This window comes from Diadema antillarum, unplaced genomic scaffold (assembly GCF_040938485.1).
Source record: "Diadema antillarum isolate AM-2024a unplaced genomic scaffold, OU_Dant_1.0 seq00000383_RagTag, whole genome shotgun sequence".
In the NCBI taxonomy this organism is placed as follows: domain Eukaryota; kingdom Metazoa; phylum Echinodermata; class Echinoidea; order Diadematoida; family Diadematidae; genus Diadema; species Diadema antillarum.
In genome coordinates this window covers 550,415-577,934 of record NW_027271381.1, presented here as the reverse complement: position 1 = coordinate 577,934, position 27,520 = coordinate 550,415, and the positions used below count along the sequence as shown (strand labels likewise).

General features: G+C 37.9%; 1 protein-coding gene across 1 annotated transcript in view; it reads right to left on the bottom strand.

Annotated features, from left to right (window-relative positions):
• LOC139731735 (ras-related protein Rab-10-like) overlaps positions 1–10,206 on the bottom strand; it is a 39,421-nt gene extending 29,215 nt beyond the window's left edge. Inside the window, exon 1 of the mRNA XM_071642615.1 lies at positions 9,998–10,206. Within this exon, the coding sequence (XP_071498716.1) occupies positions 9,998–10,124 (127 nt within the window). The 5' untranslated portion in view covers positions 10,125–10,206. The remainder of the gene's footprint in view (positions 1–9,997) is intronic.
• Between the last annotated feature and the right edge of the window lie 17,314 nt (positions 10,207–27,520).

Sequence of the window (27,520 nt, the reverse complement as noted above, 5' to 3'; positions counted from 1 at the left end):
CTACAACTGTATGTGTTTGTGGAACCCTAAAACATGTTGCAGTGTTCTCTCACAATGGAATACATTTGTATCTTATTTGAGCAGATCATGCGTGATAACACTGCAAATGCAAATCCATTCTACTAAATTGCACTTGGGAGAAACCCGGCTCCTCAATGTGAATCAAAATTGTGCTATGAGTGGTGATCCTAATTAAAATCGCCTGCTGGCCAACAGCTAGAATGAGTACACATTTCTACTCGAAAGTTGCAGTGGAGGATTATAAAAATTCTGGTAGATTGAGGAAATGTAATCCTTTGGGACCTTTCAATGTTAACAGGATGGAGAAAGTGTTTTAAAGTATGACAAATGCTGTGTAGTGATGAGCACTTCAAATTTGTAGGCTGAAGTCCATTTCCACTGAGCACTTCACTTCATAGAACTTCTAGTACCATGCCATGTCACTACAACAATACATGTAGCTGACAAACTCTACAGGCTACTCAGATACACTATGCAATGTACTATGTACATGCACCAGTACGTGTACTTACAGTAAGTCCTTTGCACACTACCAGTCAAAAACTACTACATTGGTCACATAATCTATCACTGGCAGTCTTTGTAGGGACGTATAGAAATGAAGGCCATTTCAATGGCAAGTGAAACTTTCCCCAGTTTCACAGGCACGTCTTCCTGGACCACCTTCCTGACAGCATGAACCAATAGATCTCGACTGGTACCAAATGGTATTAATATGTGCAGATTACTGTCAGTAACAGATTTTTTTTTGTATGAACTATGATCACAATAGATGTGTTTGACTTTCAATATAGAATGTATTTCTACTGTGTTTTTTTCCAAATCAATCACCGATGCTTGCTGAAGAACCTCGGTTCAATTTCATAAAATGACACAATCTATTACATGATTATGTATCTAAAAACTTGTATGACAACAAAACATCAACAGCAACAAGAACAAAAATGGCTGTCTTGGTCCACTGATTGTTATTCCTTGCTGAGTGCAATCTCACTCATAAAATTTTTTTGAACTTGGCATCCCTGTGTGCATATGAACTTCAAAATTAACTTCAAAAATATACCTATTCTTCACCCTCTCCAGAGCCTTGTTTGAAACATGTTCTAAATCCCCTATAGGGCTTTTTACACTTGCAAATTTTTGCTTAGTCCCGTACCAACGGTGGGGCTGGGGGGGGGGGGGGGGTTGGTAACGGACTTTCCTTAGCCCACTTTCTGTTTACACTTGTTTTTGCCAAAGTGGGCTAGCCCCACCGATAATCCCGTACTATCTGGCCCTGCAAAATAGCAGGGTTAGCACTGCAATTGCGGTGCTAACCCCGCAATTGCGGTGCCAAGCAAGCGAATGTTAACAGAACGAAAAAATAATCCGGGTCTAAGCGACGGAGACGAAGTCCGACCCCCCACTGACCAATCAGAAACGAGGTAATCATGTGCTGCCGGTGCGTGCGTGTACTTGTACAGTGCACAGCGCAATCATGAATATTCATGTGGTTTGGAAAGTACGGGACTAAGAAATAGGAGTGTAAAAAGGTCAGTTTTCTCCTTAGCCCAGGACAAGAGCTTAGTACGGGATTTATTGGCAAGTGTAAAAAGCTGAAAAAATTGACTAACGATAGTCCTGGGTCAGAGAAAGTACGGGGTTAACAAACACAAGTGTAAAAAGGGCTTACAGTGTATGATCACTTTAACCCGTTGAGGACAAACTGATTTCGCTAGAACACCCGTTTCCCATAGACATCTGCCCAAGTATACTAGGGACTTCTGTAAAGCAAAACATTTTTGCAGCATGAAGTTTTTGCAAACTGGAGCCAACGGTCTTTTTTTGTGGTATGAAATTTTCAAAAAATGGCACTGGCATTCGATGCATATAGGGTAGAAAAGAACTTTCGTGTTCATTTCAACTCTGCAAATCTAGGCTCTCCCAAAATTTGTAAAATTACAATGCACGCGAACATTTCTGGTTTTACAGTAATTTTAGTCTTCAACGGGTTAATGGAATCACTCTTCAAGGAAAAACAAAAAGAATGGAGTTCATAATGCAACTGCATATTAATAAAATCACTTGCATAGCACTCACCAACTGACAGTCTTGCTGACAAAAATGAAAGATTAAACATACTGCCTACACTAAAATACCCTTTATATACTTTACACTTTATATTCAGATGCAAGATGGGCAAGTACCAACAGCTTTGGGCTGTACTCTCTCAAAGAATTGCACGATGCACCAGTGCTGAAATATACGGTATGTCATATCCTTAGAATCAACCTATCAATGAAGACATGAGGGATAAAATACCTCAATGACAGTTGCTTGGAATGATTATGCGGTCATCTCTGAACTTGAGACCAGCAAAGCATTTTAGCACAATCCTGCTAGTATTGCCAAGAAAATTTTGACAAAATGAAAGTCAGCAGTTCATTGTAACATTAGGTCATCTTGACCTGGCATCCCGGTTGGACCTTGGACTGCTGTGTCATCTTTCAATAGTTACACATCTGTGATGGTTGCACTTGCACAGGAGTCCTCAATCATTGCAAGCACACAGAGATCAAAACTTTCTGTAATTAATAAAGGACTCCACTTTCAGTAAGGAAGATATCTGTCACAAGCAACATACAAATTGAATAGTACACTGTACAAGTTAGAATCTTCACTGTAAGATAGTATGACAATGCAAAATCATTCACATTTGATACAGAGAACAAATTCCTAAAGCTTCGTCACAGCAATATAATTCGACCTAATACCCATCTGAGGAGACCAGTGAACCTAAATAGTGATGATAATATGATGATGATGATATTTAAATATTAATAGGGAGTAATAATATGCATTAATTTTCAATAGGAGAGAAAAAAAAATAACTCATTTCTGCAGTATGCTAGAGAGATGTGATGGTCTGAACGTGCATCTGTAATAAGGATGAATAGTATGCAGAAATTGATCTGCCAAATGAAGTTCCAGCTTCCACTGTATACTCCTATGTAATTTCTCATCTTGATTATGACAATGCTGTAATGTCACATCCACTCAACTTGCAGAGTTGCAAAGAGAACAATGCTGCTGCTCAAGTGTTAAGTAAAACATAGTGATCCAAGTTCTTTCACATCACTCCCCTTGAAACAATTGCATCATGGGTTACCAGTATGTGAGAGAATTACATGTAAATTGAGGATTCTGTTTTTGACTCGGGAAGCTGTCTATGGTTGTGCTCTTCAGAAATCAGTTGAATTAATTTTTTAATACAAACCCAGATAAAATCTTTCATCTTGTGGGAGTGGCATGGTACAATGTATGTTGGTTCCATAAGGAATCAAATCTTCAGTTGGAGAGAGAGAATATATGCAGCATCTTCTCCTGTCTTTGATGCCCTTGGAGTATGCAATTCAATCTCATATGCTGCATTCAAGACAGCTCTAAAGACATCGTGTTGCATATGACTAATTTCGAAACAAAATTCATGTTGGCTTATTGTTATGTTTATGTTTATATGTACCCTCTGCAACTCAGAATAATAGCAGTGAGACTAGAGTAAAGGCATACAAGTGTGTTTATCATTATCATTTTTAAATTAAGATACAAGGAGCTTGTTGGGAGTTTGAATGATAGTTATTTCAGAGTGGCGGTCCACTAAGCGTGTGGAGGCCCCATGTATAGGCCTAACCCTGAATCTACTGCTTTATTTCTATCAAAAATAGTGTGGCCCTATCACCTTATTGCAGCTTAACATCAAACGCAAGTAGTTTCTATCATCAAAAACTTTGCATTTGATCAGGGTCAAATGCAAAGCTGTGTTTGATTCATCAAAGTTGCGTTGGATATTTGCATATTATATGAAATCAAACGCCCTTTCAGCAATGGACTTTCATTTTCAAGAATGCAAAGTTTTGTATAATTTAGGGGATCTAGCATTTGATTTTTTGAGCTTCTCACAACTGGGCCCTGGCCCAGTAGGATTAGAATGCCAGCTTCCAGTAGAAGTGATCAGAGTAGTTGGCAAATGTCAGCAGATGATGCGCATACACCTAGCAATAGCATGCATAACGCATATTAGGGAGGAGTGAGTAGCCATGTTCAGACGTATTTCTAGTCTGAGTAAAAATTTATGGCACGGCAATTAAAATTCAAATTCATGCATATCTTACCACGACCCTTGTGTCCACATGACGGTCATGGTAAGAAACTCCGACCAATTTACGTGCGAGGGTCGGTGTAACTTCCGGAAGTGGTAACTCTGCGCCCGTCGACCATGCGATTGTTTTTTACCAGTGGCATTTGTCTTCTCCATTCTTGTTGATGGAAATTTCTGCATGAGCGCTAGCTTCTTCGTCACGATCGACTAGGTTAGAATAGATTTGCACTGCAAAATGTCAACATTGCGATTTGACCCAGGAAGTTTTACCTAGGTCGTAAGCAGGTCGTAAGGTATGTAAGTTCATAGATACTCCGAGGGCTTGTCCGCACGGGCAATTTACTCCGACCAGCTAGTCGTGGTAGCGAGATACTCCTAAGAAAACTCAGGAGTATCTCGTTCGGAGGAAGAGGTCGTGGTAAGTTCCTCCGATCGGAGGAAGTTACCACGACCTTGTTCAGACGGGCACTACTCCGACCTATCCTCCGAAGTTACTCCGACCAAGCTTCCTCCGACCCTTCCTCCGAAGTTACTCCGACCAAAACTGCCTCCGTCTGAACACAGCTAGTGAGTAGTGAATCGATAACTAGGTCTATGTGGTTTCTGTAGGCATCCATACATAGTTAAGTATGGCATCAATTTCATTAAAGATTGACTAATTTGGTTTGAAATGGCATTAAAAAAAAATTATGAGAAGCTGAAACATGTCCGATGACATAATTCATGCTGTAATTGTCAAACAGATTTTCCCCAGTAACTGCTAGAGTGCGGAGTATGCATATGCCCTGTACTATTTTTTGTGAGCGCATGGGGAGCACTGGAAGACGACGAGGCAGTAGGCTCACCCCTCGTGCTAACACGCTAGCAAATGAGCAACCGAAGAGCAGCCAAATCGAGAAACTTTGTGCGTACTCGCGTAAAAGTTCAAATGTGCGCTGTAAAGGTTACTTCAGTACGCAAAGTCCGCCATTATTAAGTGGGTAATGGCGGCCCCCATGAAATCACTGACACCATTATATAGTTTGCCCTCTAGTGGTGGGGAGGAGAAAAATCTCTTTGGTAATTGTTATAGATCTCTAAGTGTCAAGATCAGGTCAAAACAGAGCATGGCCCCTAAATTCCTGGATTGCCATCATCCTGCTGTCTTTCACTGAACTTATAACACTCATGACACTGAAAGACATTTTCATAATTTTTTTTTTCATTCACTGCAATGGACTCCCATAAAATAACATAAACAGATATCAGATCGCGGCACGAGGGAGGTTCAGTCACGTCAGCAAGTAACCCTGCGGTGCTGTAACCAGTATTAGTGCCCCGATGACTTGCATGCAGTTTTGTTGCAGTAATGGCAATGCATTGCAACGCTTGCAACTCTTTCGACCATCCATCATTCAAATACGACCAAACGCCGCATATTGTAATAGCATACCGTTCCGAATATCATAAATGGCTATGTATTCCTAACTATTACCTCTGAAAACAAGTTGAACTGCCATTATCTTTGAGACAATCTCCGGGATACCCATTCTCAACCGATTCACCATTTCTAGTAATTCTAGAATAACAGGATATTCAACTGCTGATGCTCAAATTAATATACCTTGTTTTTTTCCATACGTACGACACATAAATGTGTGCTACGTTTATCCATTTTTTCTGTCAGTCCATGCACACTAAATGCATCGACAACAACTGGGCTGTTCGCGCATGTGCCACGTAAGCAGTTCAACAATACATGTAGGTCTACAAAGTGCTCAAGGACTAAGTAAAAGCTCAGATAAAATCTTTCCCTGGGCTCTACCTCTAGTCAAATGCAGTTCGACCTCGATTATCCGGCCTCCTTTTATCCGGAAATCTCTATTATCCCGACGCATTCACGCAGTGAAGGACTTTTTTTTCATCCAAAAATTGAGAAAAAACAGTGACTTTAACATCTTTCCATGGATCTATTTCACTAATTTCATAAAATGTGCATGATAGGTTTCTCAATATCTAATGAGGTAAAACATGTATGATTTTCACATAAAGATATATACTTTATTTTGTGAAGAAGGGACTACAATTTTGCGCAGGCTAGCATAGATTACACCACCGTTGCGGGGTACGCTACCTGCCTAGCTGCCAGTGCACTGGGACGGCAGCTCGGACGGCAGCTACATACATTAATGTTGTGTCTCCCATATCCGGCCAATTCGCTTATCCAGATGAGCACCAGTCCCGACATGGCCGGATAATCGAGGTCGAACTGTAGCATAGCACTAAAGCAGATCCTACTGTACTAAAGTAGATCGATCCCCTTGCTATTAAATGATTGTAAGTATCTTATCTAACAATAGCATCACCGCTACGAATTTCAGCATAAAACCCTGTATTTCGGTCTGTGGTCACCCTGGTGTTGTTGGGTGTCCAACACTTCGACACCCTAATGTTTTTCTATCAATAGATAATTGAAATATCTCATAATTTACCTGAAATTTTACTTACATGTAAAGAAAATATTCTGAATTCACAAGCGCGCACTGAAAATGCGATTTGTGGTACACACTTGCGCACTCCGAGACAACTGCTTCGAACGCGTAGCTTATTTTGACGCGCTCGGCTGCGCCGAATTTTGAAACCAACACCCCTACCCTCTATTGACAATACGTGTGAAATGCCCGTAATGCTTTTCCTAAGTGCATTTATAATCTACGGTATCATTATTTTGCTGTTGATCTTCAAGGTACAGACACAGTGTCAATGTGTTGGACACCTACTATACTTTTACAAATAAGAGACATACAAATTAGGAGATATATAAAAAACAATAGGGATGCCCTGCAACCCCGACACGAATGTACTGTTGCTGTTGGGGTCGGTCGCTGGTACAATGGTGTATAGTCAGTCAGCTCAGCTCAGTAAACAACTGTACACAGCCCTGTCAGTGTACACAAGTCGCGACAGGGCTGTACCGTGTGGACACTACGTAATATTTGTTACGCAGACTACATGAGATGAAAACTTTTATCAATTTAGCTACCGTCTTTAGCTATCAATTTTGACATACAGATATCACAACTTACCGAAAATGAAGCTTTTTAAAATCGTATACGCCGCAGAAATCATAGAAATCGCAGAAATAATTCGAAATGTCGGAGCAGCACTGAAAAATAATGGGTAAAGGGGGTGCTGTCGACCGTGCGGGCGTACAAACTCTAGCAGCGCAATTTGCATCGTTCCAAGCTGGGAAAGATTTATTTTGACTCGCCCAGCGATGATCATAGCATTCCAGGTTAAGATTGAACTTTTTGCTCAGTGAAGTGTATGGTTGGACCTACTACTCATCGACCGCCTAATCTTAATTTGCTTGATAAGAATATTTAACACTGAAATTCATGTAAAAACTTGACCTACGTGGATGAGAAAATCCAGCACTATCAAATGCCATTGTTCCCTTTTCAATTCGAAGTTTCAGTGCAAAAATATCGCCGTCGAACTTGCGTGGCCTCGTTTCAGCTCCCCGCCATGCCACTCCTTTTTTAGATCGACCGCTGTTTTTGCATTGACAATGCACACAAACTGAGTTGTATTGAACACCGTGTTGTACGAAGCTTTTTAGAAAATGCATTGACATTACATTACGATTCGGTTAAAATATTCATTCGAAATTTTGTCCTTGATTAAAACCATTAATGAACAGTGAATTTTTGCGTTTTCCCACACATCCTCATCAATGGTCAAAGCCAACACATTTTTATGTGCTCTGCGCAGTGCAGTGCATACTAAGCGTTCTGTGCGCCAAAACTACGCAGTCGGTTTCAAAAAGGGTGGTCGATGTGTAGTAGAGCTACGTACTGTTGCATAAGGCAACATAGGGATATACAGAATATGTTTATATGTATTATGTTCGCCCGTGCAGCGCAGTGTGCCTGGCTTAAAACCGGCAATTGTGCTGTGCGGGGCGATGATCGGGGCGCCGATGACCGGTGCGCCGGTGCGTGACACGCACGCCGCGTGCGCGCGCCCACACACACACCTGGGGCGTGCGGCGCGTGCCGGTCCCCGCACGGGCCCGGCGCGGGCGGCCTGTCCCCCGTTGAGGGCGGCTGTCGGCGCGGGCTACTTCAACCTGTGCCTCCCTATATAAAGGAGACCAAGGTCTGAAGGAGAGAGAGACAAGGAACAAGGAAAGGAACAAGATACCAGAAACAGCGAGCGACAACGGAAAACAGCGACATAGCGACACCGCGTACAAGCCAGGAAGCACCACGTACCTGGCACCTGCGCGGCATCCGGCCTACCTGTCTCTTCTGTTGTCCTGCGATAACGCAGGATTACCAAGCAAGGTAAGTTACCTTACCTCACTTTATATAAGTGAGTGAAGTATATTTGTCTAATTTACCATGTTGTGCGCGGCGTCGCGACCGAATCTATACGAACCATCACAGCAGCGTTTTGGTTGCAGCGCGCCGCACAACAGTACCATACAGTGCACAGTGTATACTTGGGTGACCCGCACTTCGTCATAGTTAATGTTTGTGCATATTTGAATCACATTTCGTCACTGAAATTCTATGAAATCCCTCTCACATACAGGAAAAATGCTGAAAATTCCAATGGAATCACAAGTTCACTGATCGATATCGAAAATTTGCAGCTATCATCGCCAAACGCGAACGATGCGGAATAGTTGTGCGCTAAGGAAGGGGCCAGCAACTCTTCACCCGCGCTCCCATAGACAAAGCACGTAAAAGACGTGTGCGGGTTACCGTGATGATACTTACTGTATGCCACGTATTCCTCATATAAATTTCAGATTTTCGCGAAAAACTGTTCGGTTTTCACCACAATTTGCTTGGTTGTGGTAGACCTGTCAAGTTTCAAGCATACTGAACACAGTCCCAGGCATAAATTCTTGTTTAACGCGCTTGTAACAATTTTAAGTGGGGTGACGGTATTCGGGCCCCTGACGAGGTGCGGGCACCTCACTATAAAGTTACATACACTTGATACAGTATGACCAAGCGTTGTGGGACCGGACAGGTTGTGGGACCGGACGCGTATTGTAAGTGCGTCTGTAATGAAAATGATGCACCCAGGGGCCAGGAATTCTCACGCCGTTTTCAGAGACATATGTTGTCTAGTAAATGAGGAGTCTATATCAAGTCTTTGAGCCGAGGTAGTAAAGAAGGATGCATATTCTATGTAAAATGGGTAAAATTTAAATATTAAACGTTTAAGTTTTCACACGCGAACTTACATGTAAGTGTCCGGAAACACAATCCCCCAATTATTCATGGATGTAACGGTTAGGCCTATGTTGTGCGAGGGCTCACTCACTATGGGCTGACATGCCATGCTCATAGTCCAAGCACCTCAATTCACGTGATCTGATTCGTAAAATTTATGATAAGAATGTAGAAATTTTCAACAGTTTTGTTGTTGTGTGGCCGTGTTCGACGGGTTTAGTAGATTGGTGTATCAGACACCGTCAGACGCCGTGCAGGCTACTCAGTAAAATTTTATTATGAATGAATGTTCAGCAAGATTTGAAAAAAAAAAAAAAAAATCCTCCACAGCTTAAATGCTGATAAGTATGGCGCATAGTACCTGAATCCAGTCAATGAATGACTATCTTCAGCAACAGACTGCTTTAATTTGCGTAAAGTGATAGACCGCCTAACGTTAGATCTAATTTTCTTCCGCAGGTACGCTCCTAAGGCGAAGCTAGGCCTACATTTCGGCACAGACTTTTTGACACACAGCAAAAGACCAAAGAGGGATGGGTTGGGCAACAAAGCGGATAGACTGCTGTGTATAGCATAGTAGTGCGAGAGCACGGGACGATATACTCACCTATTGTTGATATAAATGTCGTACTGAAAGTATCGTCTGAAAATCTGAATAAAAGACATGTTTTCCCCACGCCTGAGTCTCCTATTAGTAGTAACTTGAAGAGCAAATCATACGTTTTCTTGGCCATTTCTGTGAAGAATCAGAAGTTTCTACTCATATGGCACATACGTTATCCCGTTATTCACCCACTTCTTCCTATCTCATTCGTCGTCCACCATGAAGAAACTATGGCTCATAAATAATGTAGATAATGTTGAAAAAAATCAGCTAAATATCATTTAGTGTTCCATTCTGCTAATACAAAATATCATGAATATAATATGTAGATATATTTTACGATGAAATTCTCCTAATTTTACTAGATAAAATATTTTGTAAGAAGACCAATGAAATCAAATTGGCAACGTAGTGACTCATTCTCTCACACAATAATCACCTCCACCGTAATACACGCATCATACGTGATTATACACATCGCCAACTGATCACAAGACTCAATGCCAACTAACGGACAACATGCACCATTGCGTAATCGTCATCACCGCCATAAAGAGCTGGTATGGCGACACGGGGAAAGATGATAACCTCAACAATAATAAAATATGGCTAGGTTTATTTTTCATGAGTCCACGCTGACAAGTGTCTTCACTATAATGTTGTTGAGTTATCCAGATGGTACAACTTTCGCAACTACACAAGCGATGACCATAATATCTCAAGGCCATCTCTGGTACCGTATTCCACATAGCCGGTTCTACTAATTGACGCAAACTAATGCAAACTGATGCAAACTAATGCAAACTGACGCAAACTAAAGCAAACTCAGTGCAAACTACAAATTGATGCAAATTTAATAAGTAATTAATGCAAACTAATACAAACCGCGTGCTAGCGGTGAAAATTAAGGTGAATTACAGCACCTGGGCACTGTGTTATAAAACCTGTGATCGAAATCAATCAATCACAATGATAGCTGCAGTCAATCACAACCTGTGGTTGATTGATTGCAGTTCTCCGTCTTAATTTCAATCATATCTTCTTTATAGGATGGATTTGCATTCGGCGTAAAGTTGTGATTGATTTGAATCAATCACAAGTCTTTATAAGACGGGGCCCTGGACCTGGCTCTTCCCAGGCGGCCACTCTAGCCCTCCCGAAACAGATATCGATCAAGTAAATCTGTCCTATCGAAGAATGACTAACATCACGTTTCCTTCAGTATATCAAACATCTCACCTCAACAGTCAACAAAGTGACTCGAAAAAAAAACATTTTATTGAAAAATCATCAAATTCATATTTTTTTGACCAAACAGATGACGTTTAGGCTTTAGTTTGCTGTCAAAATTCAGAAAATGTAGAACAGAAGAAGCGCAGAAATACTCCAAGCAGGAAGGTCTCACCCATGCTCCCTGCTCCAAGACGCCCCTGGCAACGCTATCCTAGGGTCTATCCTACCACAGTATCAACCAAGTAATATCGATTACAAATATCGGAAAATGACCCCCCGAAATATCAATTAATGCAAACTCAACGCAGACTGCAAGACACAGCGCTATCCTATGAGAAAACCACATAAATCGATTCTAAATTTCGGAAAATGACACCCCGAAATACTAGCGCAGTTAATGCAAACTCCAAGACCAAGCGTTATCCTATATGAAACTGACCTAAATCGATTACAAATATCGGAAAATGACACCCCAAAATCTTAATTATGGTATAGTGCAAACTCAAAGACACAACGTTACCCTATATGTAAAAACGACCTAATTCGATTACAATATCAGAAAATAATACCCCAAAATATAAATAAAATGTATTATTGACAACCTATGAACTTGAACAGCGATACGGGTTTTTCGTGTCATTGAATTAGTGGTACACAAAGCACACCAATCAAAGGTCATTGTACTCTGAACTCGAACTTTCTGATGGATGTTTTGTTGTCTAGATTTGTTAAGTTTCTTTTTATTTTCATTTCTTTAACTAATCCACTGACAACATATTAAAAAAAAAAGATGTTACCCGTCAATGCTATTTCTATACGTACAACTTTATTCTTTAGATAACCTTTCTGGTCAAATTATTACTATTATCATTATTATTATTATTATTATTATTATCATTATTATCATTATTATCATCGTCATCATCATCATCATCATCATCCTCCTTTACCTACAAGGTAAAGAGCACAGGACACATATCATAAACATTGCAATCATGAAACAAAAACCAGAGTGAACATTACAAAGGGATATACCGTACATGTAACACAAAATGAAAGAGGAATACAATTCAATTTTCAATGTTTTATTTCATTTTTCGACAAAAAAGATATGAACATCACTTTTTTGATAACAGAAATTAAGGTGCGTAAAGTATAACATGAAAGAATGTATATACAATGATTGTACCACCTTATAATAATTATACACTATCATATAACTCAAGTGATTAGAAGTAATTATACAGTATGCAAAATTCGAAAAATGGAGGGACCCACTAAGAAGACAAAGCTTGTAGATTGTGGGCCCCTCAGAGGAAAAACATCAGTTGAGAAAAAAAGTAATAGTCTGGAAGCCCACTAGAAAGATAGATCAACAAAAGCAGACAGATATACAAACAAATAAACATGAAATGGGACTGGAGTAGGAGTAACAATACAATGGAGAGTTGACTATGATACGAGACAAAATTAGGCAAAGCTAACATAATAGAAAAGAACAGAACAGACAAAAACGTTCTACAGAGACAGCGATCTCGTAAGAAGTATGTCGAGAAAGTGAGAAAAAGTGACGCGAGAAAGAACAGGGCAATAGACATATATGATCGGAGAAATATCGTAGCATTATATGAATATAGTATACAAGAGCTAAAGTATACTTGGCAATCAATATGTGAAAACGAAGGTTCTTAGAAAAGAAGTTATAACAGCTGGTTAATTCTATTCCGTAGAATAAGGTTGCAATAAAGAAACTTTCAATTTCCTCTTGAATGAATATATTGAGGGGGCATTTTTAATATCAGGATGCATGGAATTCCAATAGCTCGGGCCAGTATAAACAAATGTGTTCTTTGCTAAAATCGTACGGAAAAGAGGTAAATGATATTCGTTAGAGCGTCGAGTTGGATATTCATGAAATGACTTATTTTTTAGGAACATGGAATGGAAAACATCAGGGAGAAGGTTATTGTTGTACATATACATGAATTGACCTAAATTGAATAAAAACAAATCTCTAAATTTTAACAACTTATTAGAGGCAAACAGTGCATCTGTATGAGAACGTATGGGAGAATAACAAATGACACGAAGAGCTTTCTTTTGCAAAAGGAACACTCTATCCAACAGATTTTGGTGCGTGTTGCCCCAGACTAAAAGGCCATAATAGGTAAGGCAATATCAATGAGGAGTATAACATATTAATGATTTTTTAGGTAAACACAATTTTAGTCTATTAATAACGCCTATATTACGTGAAATTATATTACAAAATAATCGATATGCAATTTCCAAGAAAGTTTCTCATCTAAAATAACCCCAAGGAATTTAAAATGTGAAATTCTTTCCAAAGGAGTGTCATCCAAAACTATGTCAGTACTTAAAGTGCCAACAGTATTACTAAAAAAGCATATATTTCGTTTTCTGAACATTCAAGGAGAGCTTATTAGCTCTGACCCAATTTGTTACTTTCTTCAACTCGCTAGTAACTTTTCGTACAAGAACATCAATATCACTATGAACTAGAAATACATTAGTATCGTCAGCAAAATGAATAAAAGAAAGGGCTTCAGATACTTGACAAAAATCATTGATATAAATAATGAATAACAATGGCCCTAACAGACTTCCCTGAGGAACCCCACATTTAACTTCTCTGATCACCGAGTTATCATTTTTTATTGTAACAAGCTGTCTTCTATTGGATAAATAACTCTTGAACCACTCCAAGGCCTTCCCACGTATTCCATAATGTGACAACTTGTAAAGCAATATATCATGATTAATTGTATCGAGGGCCTTGGAGAAGTCCAAGAAAATGCTAATCAAATGAGAGTGGTCATCAATTGCACGAGCCACTCGTTCAACAAAACTTAAGAGAGCATGACTGGTACTGTGCTTCTCACGAAAACCAAACTGAGAATTTGAAAATATATTATATTGTTTCAGAAAATTAGTCATTCTCTTATAAATAAGTTTTTCCAGAACTTTAGACAAAGGAGATAATAATGAAATTGGACGATAATTACTGGTATCAAGTTTATCACCTTTTTTGAATATTGGAATTTCTTTTGCCAATTTCATTTTTTCAGGGAATACGCCCTGAGATATTGACAAATTAAATATATGAGCAAGAGGATCAGCGATCGAAGATATAACACCTTTTAAAATACATGTAACATTATCAATCTCATCATAACCAGAACTTCCATATCTATTAGTAGGAGTAAAAAATATAGAGTTGGGATTAAACTGACCTAGGAATTCAGTGAAATGGTTCTGAGTAGCAGGAATATTTTGAGCAATTGTTTCACCAATTTCTGAAAAGAAGGAATTAAGAGCATTTGCAATGTGAACAGAATCATGAATTATTTCATCATTCATCTTAATGTTATCAATATCTGAATTTTTACTTGCAACATTCATGGCCTGTTTTAAAACCTTCCAAGTACTTTTTATATCAAACTTATATTTCAATAATAACTTTGAATAATATCTTTTCTTTTCAGATCGTAGAATCATTGTTAAAGTATTTTTATAAAATGTATATTTATTCTTAGATAATTCATTCCTTTCCATTTTGTATTCATAGTATAATCGATTTTTCCTGTTAATAGAACGGAGAATTGATTTTGAGATCCACGGTAATCTGGGTATCTTTTTATAATCTGATTTATTCTTTTTTTTTGGAATTATTTCATCCAAATGGTGATTAAAAATTTCCGTAAAATTGTTAAAAGACAAATTGATATCATCACTTTCTAAAACTCTCGACCAGTCAGTATTATCCAGGGCCGCGTCCAGACTAGCAAGCTTTTCAGGCGACACTCTGCGACTAAATAAGGGAAATACAGAAGGTTTGACAATATTAGCTATTGTCTTAAGAGGAAAATGAGTCATAATTGGAAAATGACCAGTCATATCTGACAGAATTATAAAAGAATCTGGGAGGGGTACAGGCCCGTAGCCAGGGGGGGTGCGTCGGGTGCGTACGCACCCCCCCCCCCAAATTCTGAAAGGTCCACTTTTTCATAATAACGGTTTTTAGCAATTCTCAAGATAACAATCCAAATAAATATAAAGACACATTATATGCTACGTAAATGTGGAAGAGTACGTTTAACAATGTTAAAAATAATTGTACGAAACCCTTTTGTTGTATGAACCATCGGATCGTCCCCATGCACACAAACACAAATGTTATGTATCAATTTGTGCGAGCTATTATTATATTGGCACTGCATGCCATGGCCCTTGGCGCGTGTGACCGGTGGTTTTTTTTTTTCCACTGGCCGCCCGAGTACGTGCGATTCGTGGATGACATTGAGGTTGACACTTGCATTTTTTCACAGGAACAGAGGTAAGTGGATGAAAATCTAATAGCCTCAAGTTTACATATATGATAAAAATTAAAGAAATTTCCTCGAAATTACTATAATCGAAAACCTGAGACATTTTATATCTACGTCTCACGAAGATATAGTACATGTATATATAAGTAATACATGTTGGCATGATAATGCCTGGGGATAGATTATTATGTCAACTTTTTTCCATTATGAATGCTTGCTCCAATCAAATTGTGAAAAGGTGGTCATGAATTAGCATTTCTTACGAACGATCAGGAGAGACAACACAAAATGAAAGGCCTGTCTTACTCCAGTTCTCTATTAGTTATACATTTTCTCATGTTGTGACAGTTCGATTGGTTCTCATTTTGAAGTGAGCCAAAACCTAAGAACATTCTCACTTATAATTTCCAAAGAGTATTATGCAGGCACGCAAACTCAATTTAGTTGTATTTCATTTAAATGTAATGGGTAAGAGGGTATGAGAGAGAATGGAAAGTGCTGAGCTATGAAGTAAAATGGTAAAGTAAAAAGTTTGTCAGATAGTATTACAAAAGCCTGAATATTGCAAGAGCTCCGGAGTAAAAACAGTCAGGGAAAAACCCTATGTATGATAACATTGTGAGAGCGTTAGACTGCATTGTGACGCGTCGTTATTTGATTTACATTCTTTATTCATATTTTTCATAAAAAACACAGGTAATGAGCCGGATTGGGTTAAAATTCTCACTTACAGCTTTGTAGAAGTCTGAGTCAACAGTATCACACAGTACTTCAAGACGTATTAGTACAAACGATTTCTTGAGCCTGCACCGTTTCAGGCTCTGTTCTGGATACGGCGGTAGAAACTCATTCTTTTTTGTTGTTTATTTTATCATTATTTACTAATATCTTTTCTAACTTACAGGTAGCGGATTTCTTTGCAGGCCAAATTCGGAAATGTACTGTTGATTATTACTTATACATTTTCTCATGTTGTGACAGTTCTATTGGTTCTCATTTTAAAGTGAGCCAAAACCAAAGAACATTCTCACTTATAATTTCCAAAGAGTATTATGCAGGCACGCAAACTCATTTTAGTTGTATTTCATTTAAATGTAATGGGTAAGAGGGTATGAGAGAGAATGGAAAGTGCTGAGCTATGAAGTAAAATGGTAAAGTAAAAAGTTTGTCAGATAGTATTACAAAAGAAACTCATTCTTTTTTGTTTGTTTATTTTATCATTATTTACTTATCTCTCTTCTAACTTAAACGTAGTGGATCTCTTTGCAGCCCAAATTCGAAAATGCCTAGAGACAGCTAGTAACCAAATATGCTACTATAATTTAATAAATAAGAAATAACCATTCCAGTATGTATCTTAGTGTGCACAGTAAGACAGATCAAATCAAATAGGAAAACATCTGAGCACTAAGCCTGAGGTCTGAATTTGCACTCAACTTCTTCCAATGGCTAACGGATGTTTAATTTTTGAATTTCACTGACCTCCAAATTTCACAAAGAAAACCTTCTTAGCATGATGGTTAATATGACATTTGACTGATATTGGAGATGTTTGCGAATCGGATCTACTATCTTTAATATTATTAAATCTAAAATGATTATTTGAAAGTTCGGAAATGCTGGAAATATCCTACCACAAGGAGGCAAAATATAAATGGTTCACATTTACAATTCATTTTGTTTTAAAAATTTTCTTATTTATTTTCGTTTTTGACAAACTCGCATACCAACGGCTGATATACTGTATAGTAAAGTGAATGTTTCATCTTCCAAACAGCATCCAATGGGATGGAAAACTCCAACTGAAAGGTGGACACCGTGACCATACTCGCTAAAGAAAACGCGTAATAGGGGTCGTTTTTTCTCACGGATTAGATGGAAAGTGTGATGTACGAGCGTATATAATCAAAGGGTATCAAAAAGGCCGAAATTTGGGAAAATGGTATATTGTTCAATCATGATGAAGTACTTCTTTAGGGTGCAGGAAACATTTAAGGAATACTTGTTTTTAAGGCCCGAAAAAATCATATGATCATTACTCGTTTAGGGGCCATTTTGAAAGTCCATGTATGAGCATGGTGTCCACCTTTTAATTGTCGCTACCCCTCCCGGGACAGTATCAAAGGACCGTTTTGTTAATTAACGCAATCCCCCCTTCCTTTAAAAATCCTGGCTTCAGGCCTGCTAACGCGAGTATACAATAGAAAAAATAAAAGTTAAAACAACACCAGGAAAATCACTATTCTCAATTTTGCGGCGCGCTACGCGCGCAGAGTCTCGAACACAATTAAACTTTGCAACTTCCTGGCAAAATGAGTTTTTACTATTTCCTAGATGAAATACCGTAACGCGATTGCATGCAACAGACAAAAATACAAATTTCCTCGAGACTTTAAAACGTCATTAAAACAGTCAAAATTCACAATTTGCGGCGCGCTTCGCGCGCAAATTCTTATACAACTTTTGTAGTTCGGTCGTCCAAAGAATATATACATATATATATATATAATTGTGTGTGTGTGTGTGTCATCATGGTATTGGTACCGAAGGTCCGTTTTTTTAGTGACCGCACCCCCCCCCCTTGAAAAATCCTGGCTACGGGCCTGGGGTAAAACATTACAAAAGAAGTTGTCAATAAGGGTAGCAGAGTGATCTGTAACACGTGTGGGTTTTGAAATAAGCGGAAGAAAGGAAGAAGACAAACATGTTTGAAGAAACTCGGTTGAGATATTATCATTGTCCAATTTCAACAGATCAATATTAAAGTCACCAAGTAAAAAACAGTCCTTATTTTGAAAAACCGGGGATTGTGTCAAGTCTGAAAGATAAATACAAAAATCTTTGAAGCTTGAATTTGGTAGTCTGTACAATACGCCGACCACGATATTTCTATTTCCTGGAATACAAATTTCAAGAAAAAGAGATTCAACAAAACTATCCATTCTAGAAATATTGTCAAGAACAGTACATTCAAAAGTACGTGATACAATTAACGCTACACCTCCACCACTCCTATTATCTGGCCTGTTATTGAAAAACATGTTATACCCATCTATTGCAAAAGAATTTCCTGAATTAGAAGTTAACCAGGTTTCACATAATCCCATAACTGAAAATGGTTGATTTGTATCAGATTCCAGCAGAAATTTAAAGTCCTCAAAATGTTTGTTTATGCTCCTTATGTTCAGATGCAACAAAGAAAAGGTATCTTTAGGAAAATTATTACACATGTCTTTACAATGGTTCACAGTGATATAATTACACAAAACATTCTGAGTTAAGTCAGGACTGAAATCATGAGGCAATTCATTTGTGGATGAATTCAAATTATCAACAACAAGACTATCATATGGGGTAATTCGTGCACTATCTGTCCCATTCAATGTATCAGTTTCTGACATATGTTTAAATAGTTCAAAGAAGTCATCATTTGAAACGGAATGAAACGGCGCATTCATGTTCTCAACCATTGGAAATATGGGGTGTATGCATGTGTATCAATGAGAATCAGCTTTGCGTATAAAACTAGAATAGCATGCATCAATACACAAGATAACAAGACCAGCCAACGGAATGTGGCAGAATACGGTAATAATTGACGAACATGAATGGCGTCAGAATCAGAACTAGCAGAGCAACGCTGCGGAGTATAGAAGAACGGAAAACGGAAAAGAGAAGGGAGACAAGAAAACACAGTAACGTTGAAGAAGACAAACATGGAACACATACAACGAGCGGACAAATATACCTCGAAGGACTCTGTGGGCTTCCGAAATAATAACAACAACAAATGTAGAAAATCCAAACTATGTCGGACTTAACAGGGTAATGATGATAAACAAGTTTGGCTCACGAGATCCCTCATGTGCTATAAATTTGTGTGGGATTTCACAGAAATTACCATATGACGTATGATTTTTGAATTACATAGACGTAATCATATGCTAGTAACGAGCGTATTTCGAACGAGAGAAAAAAACAAACAGTATCAGCAACCAGCAAAGAGACGAGGGGACGACAAATACTTAGGGATTGGCTCACCACCAAAATAACAAATCAATGATAAGAATCCCGTAAGGGAAACCAGAGCAATGTTTAAAAACAAATGGAGAATACATTAATTTACATCCGAGACAGCTCAACATTCTGAAAATAATTGGTCGCAAAGAGAGCTGTTGGAATCCGTAATGACATTAAACTACACCGAATAAAATCGGTAGCATGAACGGAGCCAAGTACCCTGATTACACTTATACAAAACATAGAGCTTCACACTGTTGCTGTTACATAACGCTCTGAATCTTAGTGTTCAGCTGGGAAGAATGCAAAAGCACTAAAACGATCGTGACAACATGTAGGTGAGGGCACACAAAAATAAAGACATTACTATTGCCCGTAGGCATGTGATCCCACACATGCTGCCCCTAAGGAACATTAATAGATACATACAATTTACAGACTTTATGCGTACAAATTAAATTTCAATTATAAACATGGCTAACCTATGATAAACTGCAAATCATATATGGATTAAAAAGCGGACAACCACAGTTATATTGTGAACAAACAAACTATCAAAGTACCTGTGTTACTATGAATGATACTGTAAACTGGAAATGTCACTGGCGACAGGGTGTGCTTTTGCTATACAATATTGCTCCCACAAATACTGAACTACTGTTAATAGTGCATTTTCAAACAATAATTTTTACTATATCTTTAGATATATGTTATAAATGTAATTTGTGTGGAAACTTGATAAATGGAATGAGATGAAATGAAATAAAATCGTTCCTCCAGTCATCTGGCAGGCCTCGAGATAAAACAATTACAATCAACAAAAAAGTTACACTTTATAAAATATGATAGAGCAAACATTAACTGTCACGAAAAGTTTTGAATGCTGTTAATTAATTGAGACATAAAAAAAGTGTCTTGCCTTCCATACAGGGGTAAACTTTTCGGGATAACTATCTCTTTCTCCATTGCACCTTTTATCGATACTCTACGACCACTTTAAATTTATTGACATCCTCATAACATGACAAAGAGGTAATACTAGTATACAAATATACCTTGCCTTGAGAGTTTCTGGTTAAAACTATGGGCAGAGATAAATCTATTTAACTGTTCATTGAAGGGCGCAGCCCCCGAAAAGAATAGTTCCTTTGGCGACACCGCGGCCAATAGTATTAACTATACGAAATTAGGCAAAGTATATTTTTTATATATTTTGGATCAAAAATCTAAACAACAGAAGGGGAAATGGGGAAAATGCGAAGCGAAAAGTCGTGTCGTAGTGGTGGATGCGATGTTGTGTAGGGACTCTATAGTGCACGATGTCAGGCTGCTTTGTGATGTTATTGTTTAGTTCAAAAATGTTACAGTTCACAGAGTGACGGTACGAAGCAATACGCAATGTCTGAATTGCTTTGTGACGTCACAATTGCTTTACAAGAAATTGCTACATTTCACAGACTGACGGTACGAGCAGCGCGCAATGTAAAAATTGCTATGTGACGTCACTATAGTTTTTTTTTCCTAGAAATTGTTACAATTTAGAGTGACAGTACGACGCATGCAGTGCATATCAGAATTGCTTTGTGACGTAACAATTGTTTATCAATAATTGTTACATTTCACAGAGTAATGGTGCAAAGCTTGGCACAATTTCAAAAATGCTTTGTGACGTAATTTTGCAAATAGTACTAGTACACTATTTGTGACCGTGCATCGCAAAATCAACAAAAAGTCACACTCCTTGATTTTACATGTGGACTCAAAAAAAAAGTGAAATGGGTCAACCAAGTCAATCTTGAGTTTTCCATATTTTCTGAAAGAGCTATTCTTCTTCTACATCATTCTTGGGTTTGGGATCATGTCATATATGAGGAGCTTTCAACCAAAAGGCGCTAAATCCATTGATGAATGTTGGATTTAGCGCCTTTTGGAAGCAAGCTCATATATATATATATATATATATATATAAAAACATGATAATAATAATAATAATAATAATAATAATAATAATAGTGGCTACTTGTATAGCGCACAGGTCCACTTTTCAGTGCTCATGTCGAGAATTCATGTATTGGCCCCACGAAGAAATGAAGAAATAAACTGGTAATGCTTTTTTTTTTGCCAATAAAGAATGAGTTTGTTCGACTAAAAAAAAAAAAAAAAAAACCAGTTTATTTCTTCATATATACATATATATATATATATATATATATATATATATATATATATATAATATTCATTATGACAGTGCCCCTGCGACCTGATGATGGTATAAAGTTTATTTGTGTGAATATTTACCCGACGGTCATGAACACACATAATACATTTATGCAGACTTGTGTCTTAATACGTAGGTATATACGCAGACCCAAGTAACATCGAGTTTTACGAGACCTTCCCGATATTCTGTACGTCATTATCACAACTCTCTCAGCATCAATTCACGAAATATAATCGCATCGTAATGTAGATAATTTTAATGCAAAGGAAGATATGTATTATTTTGTCTGTCTGACTTTTGTAAGACGAATTGTATATGAGGAAAAACAGAAGAGAAAACGATTCAACACAACAGCAAAGATAAAAGGAGGATATGGAATATTGGAAAATTATTATCATGATTATATCAATGATAGTGTAGCATATTATAACTTATTTGGCCTTGAAAAAATGAGCGATGTAATGTCATTGCACATCAAATCAGGCAAATAAAGAGGAGATGATCATGATAATTATTATTGCCCTGCAAGTCTCATTTTCAGCGGTACACAAATTCTTGACTGAATTTTCCTTCTTCAAATTACCATAATTAAGAATCTATAGATCATGTTCTATATAATAGGATCATGTTCATAATTTTGGGGCGATTTTATATTGGTGGCCCGTTCGGTCACCAAAACAGTCAAGTTGCATTTTTGGTGGCCCAGCTGCATCCGATAATGAAATTTGACAAGTTTTGGTAGCCCGAAAGGGTAAAGAAAAGCATAATGCAACTATTCATTTGAGAAAACGTTAAAATAATGATTATAACGAACCAAAATAATGTGAAAATTAAAAAAGTCAATACCACAGTTATATAGGCCGCGTGTTGTCTGTATACAGACACGAGGGAGCTTTTGCATTTTGTAGATTTGAAAATCAACCATCTGGAGCATATACCTTTGGTGGAATAGTATGAGACTTTTCAATCCAAAAAAAAGTGATAAACACAGTGATAAACAAAAATATTGGCAGGACAATGTGAATGCAGTGGCTATTGTATTTCCGTGTGTACATCTTTTTACTGTGCATTATACTGGTATAAGCCTATATTTATTATGAGGTGTATTAATATTCCGTATTTAACGGGCTCGAGAGAGAGTGAGAGGGGTGCCTATTACCACAAGAGGGAGCTTTTACATTAATGCCTAACTGTATAATTCCACGGTCTGCTGCACGTACATTTTTAGTCGAAGTTTCAAGAAAATTTTCAATCAAAAGAGTAGAAGAAATAACTGTTGAGTTAATATTATGTCCTATAATAGTAACGATTCAGTAGTGCAATGCTTTTTTTAAAGGCGCAATACAAGCGATAAAGTCAATGCCACCTATGTATAGAAGCTCGCTTACTGTGTGTAATTTACAAGATTATTGTGATCAAAATGATTATCCATAGTGATTATCCCTGTTGTCTTGTTAAACACCTCTTCATCACAGGCAGAAGAAAATGAGGGATCAGAAATATTGAAACTTGAAAGACAAGGAGACGACAACGAAGATGACGATATAATCATGATGATTATGATAATGGCAATATAGGCCTACATAATGATAAGAAGAAGAATTTTGATAAGGATACATGATAAAAAGAACCATTCATTAAAAAAAGAAACAAACTGACGAAACCCCCTCGAAAGGGTCGAGGGTAGATTGTACAATGTCATCCCCCGCTCTTGTGAGCTGGGGGATGCACCCTCCCCCCTCCTCCTCGCGAAAATTTGCACTAAGGTAGAGGCCAATGTAGTCTACAAGACTGTACAGTTAGATTTTTCAAATTTTAATTAATGCATTTTATATTAATTAATTTATGCTAATTTATGCACAAATATTTTTTTTTTTTTTTGCCTATGAGTACAAAAATAAAGCTCCAAGACTTCTAATTTTTGGTGAACATATTCTTTTCAATATCCTCGACAATAATATTGAAGCTAAAATTCGGCTTCACAATTATTTCTTGTGTATTTTATTGTTTATTGAATTTCTTATGTCAGTAGCATTTCTCTGTTTTTTTTTTACTTTTTGTTTTTGTTGTTTTTTTCGTCAAAATTTGTTGCAGAAACTTTTTAAAGCATAATCAGGCTAAAATAAATCATTATCAGCCATTGAAAGTAAAAATATTTATTTTTATATGAATTAATTGCAAAAACACAATTTACATTGGATTTGTACACAAAATCATGTTTTTTAGCAATTTTTGGGTCGACGAATTTTTTTCAAAGGGGCGTGGCCTCAAAACGGTATGCCCGGGAGCGACAAATTTGGTCTCAAAAGTTGCGCGATACTTTGAAAGAAAAAAGTCAAAAAATGTCGTGGCGAGAGCATCACGCGTTGCAGAATAATCACGCGAAACGTCGGGGGGGGGGGGGGCATTTTGCCCCCCCCCCTCCCCCCGGTGGGAATAGGGTTAAGTAACTGTTTCCATGTGGAATAATTGTTTCCATGTGGAATATGTGACTGAGTATTGAATAATTTGAGGAAGGCTGCAGGTCAGCAGGGATGTGTCGGAATTGGTTATGTGATGAGCAGGTCTTTTGGTGGAGTCTTGGGCTTTCAAATAAATGATATAGGGGTAAATGTGTGGTGCATAATTTATTTTGCATGGACTGGAAAGTTGTTGGGATGGGATGGGATGGGGGGGGGACTTTAAAACAGTAAAACTGCTCTAAAGATCACCATTATTATCATTATAATCATCACCTTCATCATCATCATTATCACCTCCATCATCATCATTATCATCGTCATTATCATCTCCACGACAACATTATCGCCTCCTTCATTATCAGCTTTACCATCATAATCATTGCCTTTTTTATAGTCATTGACATTGACTGGTCATTATCATCATCACCTCATCTTGAATTGGGATTTTACTGTTTTTGGATCTATGATGTCATGGCAATGATGATTGATATAAACTATGTTATTTACCTCTATTTCTCTTGCCTTTCTTATTTTTTTCTTTTCTCTCTCTACCGCTTATCCTCCCTTTATTATTATGTTTTTTCCTGGCAAATTGACGTACAACTACAATGATTATATTCGTTATCATTATTATATCTCAGAATTTGTAAAGTGATTATGTGCAATATTGGTGGGATTTAGAAAGACATTTATATGATGATATAATCACTGATATTGTTTTCGTATGTGTTAATTTGCTTGTGTTGTATCTTAGGGCGAGTTGATTTGATTTGAGCTGTTTCAGTTTACAATCGCATCGCGGGCTGACATGGGGGGGGGGATAGAGATTGGGAACGCAGCAACAGGGAAGGTGTCTGGAGTTTTTCATGCCAATGGAGCCGGTTTTTATCTGTTTATATGTCACATTTTTGTACAATTGTTCTTTTCAGTTTGGCTTTCCATACAATGTTCGATTATTTACCTATCTATGTATTTCGTGTTGTTCTCTCCCTATAATGATGATAATAATAATAATAATAATAATAATAATAATAATAGTGTATACTTCTATAGCGCGACAGTCTATCAAAAAGATGCTCATGGCGCTTTATGTATACATTGTACTTTTTATGTTTCGTCATTTAGGCCTATATGTAATTAATCCCGCACTGAATTTCCTGTAATGTTTTTATTGGACGATTAAAATGAATCTTTCTAATCTTTCTTTCTGATCTTCTAATCTTTCTAATAAGTGGTTTTTAATGAATTAAAATTGAAATCAAATTGACTTTAGACCCAACCAACCTTCAGCACTACCCCCCTCTTGTCCCAACGTAAAAATAAAAACAAAAACAAACGGACCATTTAATTTCTCTTATAAATATTCATTAGGCCTATACTTTTTATAACATGGATGGCCGGTATATAGGGGTAATAACAAAAATAACAACTTTCTGTTATTTCAAAAATTGCATCGTAGATCAGAAAGGAATGCATTTACACGAAAGCGACACGATTCTCGTTTTAAAAAAAAAAAAGTTTTGAAAAGACAAAAAAAAAAATGTGTCATCACCACTGTGACCTGCTCACCCCCCTTAACGAGTAGGACGAACCACTTATCTCCACAAGTTACGAAATCACTGCTACGAGCCACATGAGTTCTGTGCTACGAGCACAATCGATCACTTTTTTTAATGATCGTTTTTGACCCCGTGACCTGACCTACCGGATGCGAATGTCTCGCGCGCGATCTGGATCTATCGTAGTGCAGTTCGCGCCACGAATTCTTCATTTGAATCTGTGTGCTGAGTTTTCATACGCCGTCGAGTCTGCAAGGTAGGCTGCTGGAGCTGGCTAGGCATAGGCTAGCTGTGCATGCTGCTGCTGCTGTGATGTTCATCATCAGCGCAGCTACCTCAGTCAATGGCTGGCTTGGAAGCGGGTGAGTTGAATCTATGATTGCTGTTATTTATAGACACGATCTACAAGAAAACACTAGAACCAATAGGGTAAATGTGATTTGCCTGTCTTGCTGGAGTGGAATTGCTGATTCTGCACTGAGTGAGTGGTAAGTTGAAACAAAAAGTTTACATGCAAACGGGGGCTTGCTACCGCCATTTACCGGTACTTCGTACACAGTAGTCACGTACTTGCTCGCTTAAGTAGAAACGTCCATAGATAAGTTTAAACTTTACCTCAGGTTTCAGTAAAGACTTCTACATACATTTACCGAACTGAGTGAGTGAGTGAAATGCCAATGATTTGAACATAAAACACAACTTGTACTCAACCATCTTCTGTAACAAAAAAGTTGGTGGGTATTCTATTCTACGATTCAAACTCTGATTGAAGTGTTGCAAAATCGTGTTAAAGTTCATTATTTATTACCTTCATGGCACTAGAACTCCTATAACAGTTAACAGGATAGTGGCAGGTTATCCGTACACTAACACTAAATAATTAACAGTGTCTAAATTACAGCCAGGGCAGCAGGCAGGGTGGCTCAGCTTTACTCGTCACCGCTCACTCATACTCATACAGAGTCATAGATGTGAAAGGGGACAACTTTGCACAACAGGGAATGACACTAGAACCAGACAGGGAATTGCCTTTCGAACACTTTAATTCGGTCTTTGGTACTGAAACGTCAACGTAAGTTCTCCGTGGACAGTCGCCATCTTTCGTTGTTCTTTCCGCCCTCTCTCGGCGTATCTGTTACAACCGTTTACACATCAGTTCGGGAAACCCACTCACAAGGGGGGCCCCTCCTTATAAGTAACCCGTTCCCCTTATAAGTAACCCCGTCCCCCTTATAAGTAACCCCCGGGGCACCCCTTATAAGGAGTCTCCACGCTTTTTTGCAATGCAACGCGAAAATGAAAGGACTGCGGCAATTCGCTTGATTATGTCCATAAAGCTTCACAAGTTTCCTAGTTACTCACGAAATTTGAGCAAAATCGGTTTGAGGCATCCCTCAAACCGATTGTATAGTGTGGTGCAAGATAGAACAATTGATTTGATGATTTATGTAGTGCCACATTTAGGATCTTGTGTGTAATGTACTGATATCTCTCCCCAAATGTGCACTAGCTCTCACCATGATGGTATTGGTAGTGTTGATGTTTACTTAGATCCCTCAAACAGCTGTTTTATTGTTTGTTTTTTGGGATGAAGGGGGAGAGGGGGAGACAGCAACATGTTGCTGGGCTTTAGTTTTATTTCATTAGAGGCATTGTAAATGTGTATTCATGTTTGGATAAGA